This window comes from Bufo gargarizans, chromosome 9, assembly GCF_014858855.1.
Source record: "Bufo gargarizans isolate SCDJY-AF-19 chromosome 9, ASM1485885v1, whole genome shotgun sequence".
NCBI classification, from domain to species: domain Eukaryota; kingdom Metazoa; phylum Chordata; class Amphibia; order Anura; family Bufonidae; genus Bufo; species Bufo gargarizans.
The window spans coordinates 184010727-184022906 of NC_058088.1; the positions used below are offsets into that span (position 1 = coordinate 184010727).

Below are 12180 nucleotides of genomic sequence, written 5' to 3' on the forward strand. Positions count from 1 at the left end.
GCCCCTAGGACGTAACTCAGCGCCGGAAAAGAATAACACTAGTGTGAAAGTACCCTAAGAGCTTGTCCACTTGACAAGAGAAATGGTAGTGCCTATTGAAATAATGTGTTGTTCCAGGAGAAGTAATAGAGGAACAGCAAAATTTAGAGTTCTAAGACAAAAAAAATAAAATAAAAATTAGATTTTGTGGGCACTGCACACAGACATGACAGTAGAACTCTCAGAACTTTTCAGAATAAGCAGCAGCGCCTCTCTCTCTCTGTAGCTGCTCCCTCCTCCCTTGCTATAGACATTTATGGGTAGCAGCTGTAACCTGATCTCATTGGTTACACAATGAAAGTAAGATTTGTATAAATGCCACAAAAAGGGTGGGCAAACTCAAGCCACGTGACATTAGATCCAGCTGTTATATTAGGCAATTCCAAATTTACAGTTTTTCATAAAAATAGAAAACATTTGTTACATTTAAATTCCCTTTTAAATGAAAGCTCCCGGGTCTCAAAAGAAAATCTTGTAATGCGTTATATTAGTAATGTCTAAGGAAACTGTTTCCACAGCGTCTGTGTAACGGAGATGTATCCAAACAATATCTAACCAATACACAAATGAGCAGATGATAGCGGCTTGTGATCTATGGCCTCAATTGGAAAAGCCCTGCCCCCACGTTAGGTAAATCTGGATGTGATGTCTGCCTGCAAAGCATTATGTGCCTACATTTCAGTCTGTTTTAAAGCATACAGGGGAAGATTATCTTCCTGCACCTGATTTCTAGTATTAAAAAGTAGTAAACTTTGTGTTTGCAGCTTTTTAGATGCCATTGTGACAAAATATTGTTGCAATTGGTGTTTTTACATCACCCTCGCCACTTTTCTGAAAGGGCGGGGGAGGGGTGTAGCCAGCGACTGCAACAAGGTTATCTGGTGTGAATGAAGACAGAAGAAACATTGCTGTTTAGATGCATGGGCGGCCAGAGGATATCAGATCAGTGGGGGTCCGACACCACTCCTGAAGGGCTGTTTGAAGGGGCCGCAGCGCTTGTTCAAGTGCTATCCTCTTCAATATTTATCTGCACACCTTCTAGATTGTAGCAGCGGTGCAGTGTAATCACAGCTTCCTCTCCAATTCAAGTGAATGGGATGAACAACTATAACTACACTGCACCACTGCTACCATCCAGTCCGCATACACGCAGGCATGTCCAAACTGCGGCCCTCCAGCTGTTCCAAAACTACAACTCCCAGCATGCCTGGATAGCTTACAGCTATTAGAGCATGCTGGGAGTTGTAGTTTTGCAACAGCTGGAGGGCCGCAGTTTGGACATGCCTGGACAGGTAAACATTGAAGAGGAAGCAGCAGTGCAGCCTCCTCAAACAGCTGATCGGCAGCAGTGAAGGAAGTCTGACAGATCTGATATTGATGAGCATACGTCAGTATTATGAAATCGGGTTTTCCAGTAACATTTTTCTGGTCAGAAGGGGTTAAAATTCAAAAAAAAATTATTACTCTCCTATTTCTTACCAATCCTTCATCACTGCCATTTTGATACTGCTCTGGTCCTCACTACTCTTCACTTCCTGTCCTCACCGATTGGCAGCGGGACTATAGCAGCACTGGAATGGTGGAGGTGAGTAATCATTCTTATTATTTTTTTGCCACTTCTGACTAGTAATAAGCGAACCCAAACTTTACAGGTTCGGTGTTCGGGTGGTGTAAGAATTCCGTTATGGATAACATTATAATTGCGTCTGGAGGAAAGAAGGTTTGTACACAAACATAGAAGAGGATTCTTTACGGTAAGAGCAGTGGGACTATGGAGCTCTCTGTCTGAGGAGGTGGTGATGGGGAGTTCACTAAAAGAGTCCAAGAGGGGCCTGGATGTATTTCTGGAGTGTAATAATATTACAGGCTATAGCTACTAGAGAGGGGTCGCTGATCCAGGGAGTTATTCTGATGCCTGAATGGAGTCGGGAAGGAATTTTTTATTTCCCAAAAGTGAGGAAAATTGGCTTCTACCTCAGTGTTTTTTTTTGTTGTTTTTTTTTTGCCTTTCTCTGGATCAACTTGCAGGATGACAGGCCGAACTGGATAGACAAATGTCTTTTTTCGGCCTTATGTACTATGTTATGTACTATGAAATGCAAAATGGAAGCCTTTAAGAGACATTCAGTTTTAATCTGTCTGGTTTCCGTTATGCTTGACCACAACCAGTGACCCTGCTGCCTCTATACCGCCATGACCAGCTTCACCCTAACCTACTGTGTCCTTCTGCCATACCATGTAGATTGTAAGCCCTCACGGGCAGGGCCCCCTCTCCTGTACCAGTTTGTAACTCGTCTTGTTCATGCTTAGTGCAATTGTCTGTATTATGCATGTGCACCGCTTATCATATGTACAGCGCTATGGAATGAATGGCGCTTTAATAATAAATAATAATAGTAAAGTTCTATTATGACGAAACTGAATGCCTCTTAAAGCCTTCCGTTTCGCATTCCATCATAACAGAATTCCTACACCACATGAACACCGAACCAGAGTCTGCAAAGCTCGGGGGCGCATTATATCTACAGAAGGCACTGTGTGGGGGCCACTATTTATACTGGAGGCACTGCAGGGGTTCAATAAAAAAAAAAAAAGCCTATGCAATTCATCCAGAAAATGAAACTATAAGACTATGATGGAGACAGGGCCACCTCTCTGCCAAGAATGGACGTCCCAGACTAGCGTTTGTGGGAAACAATTTAACCTCATGGGGAAACTCATAAAAATACACATTAGAAGACATCACTGTGAGCAGAGTCTGTTCTTCCCTCATCAATTTTCTCTGTGACGTAATAAAACCTGTACCTTTAACCACACATTTCATTGGGTACAATCGGTCCCTACTCTTTTATTTTTTATTTTTATACTAATATAGTAAATAAAAATAAAATAGTGAAATATTGTTCAGATCAACAAAGATTCTCCTGCTCCACAACTAAAAGCAAACTGAATAAAAAGCAATTTTTTTTAATCATTATTTTTGTGCCAAAATTCATGCTCACAGATTGGATCAGACAACATTGAACAATGTACAGGAAGTCCATTTACTATTTTTGTGTTTTTTCTTTCCCTTTTTTTTTTTCTACAAAAGTATGAGGCGGCCACAACGATGAGCGGTGAGTGCACTGGAGTTACAAAACTGTTGTTCACGAACTTTTTGTCGGACAAGTTGTAATAGGTAACACTGAAGATTTGGGCTTTTTTCTTTGTTTTTGTCATGAGCTTTAAACCCAACATGGGTTAATATAAATAGGTCATGTCTGGCACACACAGCAGCGGATCAGTTTAAAAATCAGTGTTAAAAAACCAATAGGCAAAAAAAGGATGGTGGCCTGTAGTCCAAGGTCCATCCATGGCTCCCGGTGAGCACAAGATTAGTCAGCAACTAATGTGTTAAATACAGCCAGGTAGAAAACAGTCAGTCAGTCTTCTACGTCCAAGGCTCCATCCAGACTCCATGGCGAATGTCTATGTTTTCCTTTCAGTTTTGGAGGAAGGTGCAAATGTTCTCGTCCCCCTTGAGACTTGTAGCTCGTCTTCGCTGAGGTCTCATTCGTTTGGCACTTTTTTAATCTGGAAAATGACTGGTCATTTCATTCAAAAGACATGAGATTAGTAGGAGCCTGCAGGAAGAGACAAGCAAAGAAGTTATGTTTTCCAATACACTAATGGAGCAGTTATACAAATCAGCATGCCATTAAGACATCATTACAGGATTCCTGAAAGTACATGAATAACTGGACATTATGGACACTTTGTGCTGATTTTAGTTTTTTTCCTATAATTCATTTTGCTTACTAAATGCAAAAACGAGAAGCCTTTGAAATGGTCATTTAAAAAATGTTGCTGTTGTAGAGTCTGTGCAACTCTTTCACATAAATCAGGAGCGAGACCAAGCGTGGAGCGAAACCAGGGTCGGGCAGGATTGTAAAGAGTGCTCTGACTGTTTGCTATTGTCCTGTCCTCTACTCTGTCACACAGCTTTCCCAGGGGTTCTGCCTTGTGACTTTTTACTTTGAACTCTCATCTTGTCTTGATATGTACTTGAGCCATTCAGGGATGTGGAAAAGCTGTGTGAGCACCAATGTGGAAGCTGCTATACCGGGCAGATTGGTTGGCACTCTGCTTTTCTAGTGACGTTTTAGTTTAGCTTCTAGCATATCCACAATTTCCTACACAGAGGTAGCAGAATCCATGTATCTGATGAGTTGTTCTGGGTAACAAGAGTAGAATGCGTACCTCCCAACAGTCCTGTATCCGGCAGGACAGTTCCAGATTTCGGTAGCTGACCACTGTCCCGGAACAGCTGAGGTACATCCCGCTCTCGGCTGTGTCTGCGTCCACAAATTGCAGAGACTTCTGATTGTAATGGTGAAGCGGGGAGTGGATGGCTGCCTGCTTCACCATTCAGCTCAGATGCCAGTGCTCACCAGCAGGCAGGATGGGGTCACGCATGCATGGCGTTTGCTGGGCTTTGTAGGATGAGTTCTGATCATAGGAACCAGGTGAGTATTTACTCCCCCACCCCCCCTCTTTGTGACTTTCAAATGTTGGAAGGTATGAGATTGTCCTGAGTATTAAATGGATTCCATAAATTTTTAAAATCAGTCAGAAATCTCACTGGGGGCCCATGTCAAGTTTTGCAGTAGGGCCCTCTGATATCTGTGTATGCCCTGGCTGGTGTTGTCTTCCATCTTCCTGGTATTTCAATATATGAGGTCATTATCTGTGGCTCTTTTCTTTCTATTTGCAAAAGCTTTTAACAGAGGGCAGCCAGAAAAACATTCTGGGAGTATCTCATAAAAATAGAGCTAAAGACCAATACAATTTTGCATAGACTATTACAAGACGGCAAATTATGTGCACTTGACTAGAATCAGGACTCAAATTATACTGTTAGGGTCCATTCACACGTCCGGAAGTGTGAATGGACCCTAAATCTCATTACAAGGGACTAAAGCAGCGCACCCGAACTAAGACATGTCACAGCGCTGGACCTGTAACCAAGCAAAGTATTGCAATTCTAACAGCACCACAGAGTATTTCAGATCAGAGGGTATATACTGCAGGGGTCTGTGATTTTGTAGTACTTTATTCTCAGTAACGTCGCTCACACTTTCTTTCCTGAGAAAAACCCCTGCGTTTCCTGTCACCTGTGAGCCTCGTCCTCAGTGAGACCTGTGAGCACATTTCTTCCTTCAGTCTTCAAATTACTCCATATTGTCGGATGAAATGTTGGTAATCACTGACTGCATACCTAGGATGAGGGCATCTGTACCTATGACACTGGCAGACCTGTTACATGTGCGCTCGGCATCTGTGTTGGTCCCATGTTCATATGTGCGTGCATTGCTGAGAAAAATAATGCTTTAATATATGGAAATGAGCCTCTAGGAGCAACGGGGGCGTTACCATTACACCTAGAGGCTCTGCAACTGCTGCGCCCTCTGCACTTTGATTTATAGGACCAGGTATGATCATGCTTACACTGCCTGGTCCTGTCAATCAAAGTGCAAGGGGCGTGGCAATTGCAGAGAGAGCAGAGCCTCTAGGTGTAATGGAAACGCCCGTGTTGCTCCTAGAGGCTCATTTGCATATTTTAAAACTAAATTTTTCTCAGCAATGCGGGCACATATGAACATGGGACCAACACAGATGTCTTCAGCTGCCAAGCGCACATGGAACAAGTCAGCCAGTGTCATAGGGACAAATCTGCTGACAGATGCCCTTTAGGGTCCATTCACTCGTCCGTAAGTGTTTTGCAGAGCCGCAAAACACGGACACTGGCAAATGTGCATTCCGCAATTTGCGGACCGCACATCACTGGTACTATAATAGAAAATGCCTAATCTAGAATAGGACATGTGCTTCCGTTTCCGCCAAAAAAATAGAACAAGTGCAGATCCGCAAATGTGGATGTGGACAGCACATTCCTGCCCCATTTGAAAATTGCGGAACGAATGCGGACCCATTTTGCGGACGTGTGAATGGACTCTTAAGCTGCCCAGAACCCAGGGCAGGAAGCAAAGGTGTACTTACAATAACGGCAATCCTATGGGGCCCCATCCCAGACTGGCCTGTCCCCTTATGTTACTGGTGAGAACCTGAGCAGGGATACCCTCGCCACAAGACCTAAAATGTTGGCAAGGTGTAGGAAGCATCAAATCCTCTTGTCTACAGTGGAGTGATATCAACCAGCATCGGCAAGGGGGCATTTTACTCCTTCCTATTAAGCCCTTTTTCAGCTGTATATGCCCCTGACAGGAAGTGTTGACATGGGGTCACAGGCAGAGGAGCTCTTCTAGTAATTCTTATGTTATGTTCACAGTTATGACTAATAAATTGTGGCATTTATATAGAATAATTCCTCTTACCAGCTGCTCCGTGTCACTCACCGGCGGCCTGTTGCTTTTACATGCGTCGTCCAAGTGTTTGTGCCATAAAATTGCATGAAACCGGGAGCCAGTCTGGAACTTGTAAACATTTCCTAAAGAAGAAGGAGAAGTCATTCAAAAAATAATACCAAGCAGCACAACCTTGTTCCTACAGCCGTGGGTGGACGCCTGACATAAGAGAATATGCAGTATATGCAGCGGTAGTTTATTACGTAATCACCCCAAACCTACCAACGTTTCAACTCCTCACAGTCTTTCTCAGCAATCGCTGTTATCCTATAGCTATGGCCGCCGTCACATACTGGGAGCACGGCGGGGAGGTGAGGTGAGTTTGCCTGGGGTTAGAAACAAGATACAACCTCCATGGACGGTCACTGCTTATTACAAGTGGAGGAATTCAGAGAGGAGCAGGCCTAAAAATCGGAGGGTAGGATGGGCGCTGTTGCTAGATAGATGTCCTTTTCCTATTTTTCAGACTAGATCTTCCTCTTTGGGAGACAGCCTGCCTAGCAACAGCTGATGGGTAGAGTAGTGCACACCTGGCAGTAGTCTCATGAATTGGAAAGACTATATTCTGTAAGTCCAGTACTAACCAATATGTGTAACTGGCATGTGCGCTCCAAGTTACTGGATACAAAAATAAATGATAATCAACGCCCGCACATCGATTGTATATACTTTCCATCATATCTGATGACCAATGGACACTTTCAGAATATATGGATTAGAAGCCTCCACCTACTGTATATAAACACATTGAGATTTATCAAAACTAGAGTAAAGTAGAACTGGGCTTAGCTGCCCATAGCAACCAATCAGATTCCACCTTTCATTTTCCAAAGGAGCTCTGAAAAATAAAAGGTGAGATCTGATTGGTTGCTATGGGCAGTTCTACTTTACACCAGATTTGATAAATCCCCCTCATCGTATCCAGCAACCACCTGCACAAATAAAGTTAAAACAGAATGTGCACATCGTGTATCGCCGACGCGTTTCGGACTGACACAGAATCCTTAGGCGTAGCATTAATTACCAGCAGATGTACATGAATAAATACACATGAAAATGCAACTGCTCATCGATACACACATATGGCTCCATCTCCATGGGAAGGCCCCTGTGATAATACGAGGCACTGAGGACATCATGGAGGTGGAGCATACAGAGATACTTCAACTGTAATTAGTGTTCAGCGAATGGAGCTTCAGATCTCAAGTCAATTAATTCAAAACTTAGTTTGAATGCTGAGATTAGTCTCCGTACAGCATTCACATGTACGGGCTCTGGCGAGGCAAATTTGTTATGACCGAAGTCTTGCGGGACTTCAGTGAATAACTCGAGATTAAATTTTTAAAGCATGGATCAGAAGTTGAAGTTTAAAAACCAATGACTGAAGTTTATTCGCCGAAGTCTCGCAATTCTTCGGGAATAACGAACGTCGCCTTGCCAGAGCCCATACGTTTTTATGCTGTGCGGAGATGGGTCGTGTGGGGATACTTGCTGCAGACTGCAGGCAGCAGGGCCCGAAGCTCCCAGCATGATGTCATCACACTGGGAGCACAGGTCCTGCTGCCTCCAGTGAGGGGCGAGGGTACTTGCATGTGCAAGTGGTGAGGTGAATATATTTAGTTTTATTTTAACCCCTGAAAAGCCCTAGTTGTTAGGTGCACTCCTGTCTAAATGGCCATTAAAAATGATCCCATTGATTTCAACAGGGTCCGTCTGGCCGTGAAAACAGCCAAAAATAAGACTATTTTGTGACGGTCACTATTCACTGGCCGTAAAAAAAAAAGTCACATGATTAGACTATTTGGTTCTTAAACTGCCGTTTTTCATGTTCATGTGAATGAGGCCTAAAGCAGGAAATCTCTCAACTGTTTCTTTTAGCCATTAAACACAATACAAGGTGTATCTTGCATTACTGAGACTGCCTGTAGCTGTCCTTCCTTCCAAGCCACATGCACAGGGTATTGATCTTGGTCGGTCAAACAGCGGCCTGATTAGGTGAATAAGGCGGATCACAATAGAAAGGGATTATTAGTCTGTTATCATGTGAGGGACCTGCCAAATTAATTACGATTTCTGGCTCTTGATGAGATTGAGGAGTAAAGGGTGTTGGCCAGGCAGCAGCGCTGTCTACAAGGGATTTTCCAACCTCCATACAAGTCCTAACTTGTCATGTATTTGGGGGCAATCTGCTGGTTCTGTTAGACAGAGCGCCACCTCGTGGGCTGCCATACATGTACACCAATAATGTGCAGCAATTATACGGGTAGCACATTATAAAACCAGTCTTATGCTACTTTCACACTAGCGTTTTTGCTTTATCCAGCAGGGTTCAGCAAAAATGCTTCCGTTACTGATAATACAACCATCTGCATTCGTCATGAACTCCATTGAAGGTCAATGGGGGACGGATCAGTTTTCTATTGTGTCAGAGAAAACGTATCTGTCCCCATTGACTTGCATTGTGGGTCCTGATGTATCCGTTTTCCTCCACATCCCATGATGGAAAGAAAACCGCAGCATGCCCGGTATGGGAATGCAACCTTTTTGGAGCACTCTGTTCTGTTCAGTTTTGTTCCCATTGAGAATGAATGGGGACAACATGGAAGCGTACCCCCCCCCCTACTCTTGTAGAGCGTACCCCCCCTCTTCCTTCCCACAATAAAAAGCACAAGAAATCACATTCTTTGGGGATATCTCCATGTGACACATCTCTCCCCCCCCCCCCCCCCCATATTCTGAGCCTGAGAGGGAGTCACCTACTTCATGCCAGGGGGACACTTATATATTTGAGCTCAGGGTACATGATGAGCACTAATCCATACTGTATCTTCTCCTCCTCACGCTGGAGCCAGTCTGCCTTTCACACAGAGCAGAACCAGTTCCTTCTTGATACTTATCTGCAGATTTAATACAAACCGGATTCCAAAAAAGTTGGGACACTAAACAAATTGTGAATAAAAACTGAATGCAATGATGTGGAGATGGAAAATGTCAATATTTTATTTGTAATAGAACATAGATGACAGATCAAACGTTTAATCCGAGTAAATGTATCATTTTAAAGGAAAAATAAGTTGATTCAAATTTTCACGGTGTCAACAAATCCCCAAAAAGTTGGGACAAGTAGCAATAAGAGGCTGGAAAAAGTAAATTTGAGCATAACGAAGAGCTGGAAGACCAATTAACACTAATTAGGTCAATTGGCAACATGATTGGGTATAAAAAGAGCTTCTCAGAGTGGTAGTGTCTCTCAGAAGCCAAGATGGGTAGAGGATCACCAATTCCCACAATGTTGCGCAGAAAGATAGTGGAGCAGTATTAGAAAGGTGTTACCCAGCGAAAAATTGCAAAGACTTTGCATCTATCATCATCAACTGTGCATAACATCATCCGAAGATTCAGAGAATCTGGAACAATCTCTGTGCGTAAGGGTCAAGGCCGTAAAACCATCCTGGATGCCCGTGATCTCCGGGCCCTTAAACGACACTGCCCCACAAACAGGAATGCTACTGTAAAGGAAATCACAGAATGGGCTCAGGAATACTTCCAGAAACCATTGTCAGTGAACACAATCCACCGTGCCATCCGCCGCTGCCAGCTGAAACTCTACAGTGCAAAGAAGAAGCCATTTCTAAGCAAGATCCACAAGCTCAGGCGTTTTCACTGGGCCAGGGATCATTTAAATGGAGTGTGGCAAAATGGAAGACTGTTCTGTGGTCAGACGAGTCACGATTCAAAGTTCTTTTTGGAAATCTGGGACGCCATGTCATCCGGACCAAAGAGGACAAGGACAACCCAAGTTGTTATCAACGCTCAGTTCAGAAGCCTGCATCTCTGATGGTATGGGGTTGCATGAGTGCGTGTGGCATGGGCAGCTTGCATGTCTGGAAAGGCACCATCAATGCAGAAAAATATATTCAGGTTCTAGAACAACATCTGCTCCCATCCAGACGTCATCTCTTTCAGGGAAGACCCTGCATTTTTCAACAAGATAATGCCAGACCACATTCTGCATCAATCACAGCAACATGGCTGCGTAGGAGAAGGATCCGGGTACTGAAATGGCCGGTCTGCAGTCCAGATCTTTCACCTATAGAGCACATTTGGCGCATCATAAAGAGGAAGATGCAACAAAGAAGGCCCAAGACGATTGAACAGTTAGAGGCCTGTATTAGACAAGAATGGGAGAGCATTCCTATTTCTAAACTGGAGAAACTGGTCTCCTCGGTCCCCAGACGTCTGTTGAGTGTTGTAAGAAGAAGGGGAGATGCCACACAGTGGTGAAAATGGCCTTGTCCCAACTTTTTGGGGATTTGTTGACACCATGAAATTCTGATTCAACATATTTTCCCCTTAAAATGGTACATTTTCTCAGTTTAAACTTTTGTTCTGTGATTTATGTTCTATTCTGAATAAAATATTAGAAGTTGGCACCTCCACATCATTGCATTCAGTTTTTATTCACGATTTGTATAGTGTCCCAACTTTTTTGGAATCCGGTTTGTATACTGCTTGCTGGAAAACATTTATTTAATGCAATTTCTGACCGAGATGGATTATGTCATCTATGAAGCAATCCCTGCGGACACAGGACGTGCTATGTGACACTACTCACCTTTATCAGGGTTGTTGAGCTGGAAAATATTTGGATGCTCCGGGTCATCTGGTAAAACCACCATCCATCCCAATACTGACACTTTCTTACTGGGTGTAGACTTGTACTGAAAATACCAAACAATGAGCAATTAATAAGATCTCCCTCCAAGCAATTTCAGTGAGGGCGCTGTAATGGCTGCTGTGGGGTCCGCCATTCAAGAAAATCTGGACCACGGGCAGCAAACATATAAAATACCAAAGCTTGTGCAGCGTTTGTATATGTACCTAGTCATGGGTTGGAGCCTGAAGTCATGCACCTGCCAGGAGAGGGCACATTCCGAATTAGACTATGGGACTTCATGATCCTTTCTGATGTGTGGCAGCCATAACAGTGCTATGCTATATAGAGCAGGGATCAGCAACCTGCAGCACTCCAGGTGTTTTGAAACTACGACTCCCAGAATGCGCCATTCACTTTTATAGGAGTTATAAGAACAGCCGCTGCATGCTGGGAGTTGTAATTTCACAGCAGCTGATCCCTGCTATAGAGAGCGCATGTAATTGTGTGAGGCCTCATGGTCACGCTTTGCTCCGGCCTGTACACGCCTCTGAGGATTATTCTCATTACCAATCAGCCGCTGTGGTGTTAGGTCACTTCCATATCAGTTTTTTGGCCCCTGTGCTGTCATTTTATTTGCGGACCCATTATTTTTAATAGGTCTGTGGTCCGCATAGTCTATCTTTTTGCGGAACGGGTCTACGGATACGGAAAGCATGTGTTTTCTGCATCCGTAAATCCGTTCCACAAAAGGATAGAACATGTCTTATACCTGTCCATAAAATGCAGACCGCAGACCCATTGAAGTCAAGGGGTCCCCAAAAAATGCAGATGCAACACGGACCGCATGTGCATTTTGTGGATATGGCCTTAGTCAGAGATTACAATTAGTGTACCCCCCATATGGCTCCCTAGCTAGCCATCTATCACCTCATCCCGGCTGTACTTCTGACCTCAATGAAAACTTTTTCCCAGATGTTGGTTGCTAAATCTGAATGGCTCCACAGATTGTAGCAGTCTCCATCTTTCTATCTGCCCATGGCACTGCTCATCCTGGGCTTCCAGGTTCACAAATATAATTTG

The 12180-nt window shown here is 43.8% G+C and overlaps 1 protein-coding gene across 6 annotated transcripts in view; it reads right to left on the reverse strand.

Annotated features, from left to right (window-relative positions):
- Positions 1-2400: 2400 nt before the first annotated feature.
- The window catches only part of RALGPS1 (Ral GEF with PH domain and SH3 binding motif 1), a 337921-nt gene continuing 328141 nt past the window's right edge, over positions 2401-12180 (reverse strand). For 5 of the 6 annotated variants that reach the window (XM_044268334.1, XM_044268329.1, XM_044268331.1 and 2 more), the window contains 3 exons: positions 11059-11164; positions 6414-6526; positions 2401-3662 (listed from right to left, as the gene is read on the reverse strand). In XM_044268334.1, coding sequence (XP_044124269.1) covers positions 3633-3662; positions 6414-6526; positions 11059-11164 — 249 coding nt within the window. In that variant the 3' untranslated portion in view covers positions 2401-3632. The remainder of the gene's footprint in view (positions 3663-6413; positions 6527-11058; positions 11165-12180) is intronic. The other variant, XM_044268333.1, reaches the window with a different exon arrangement.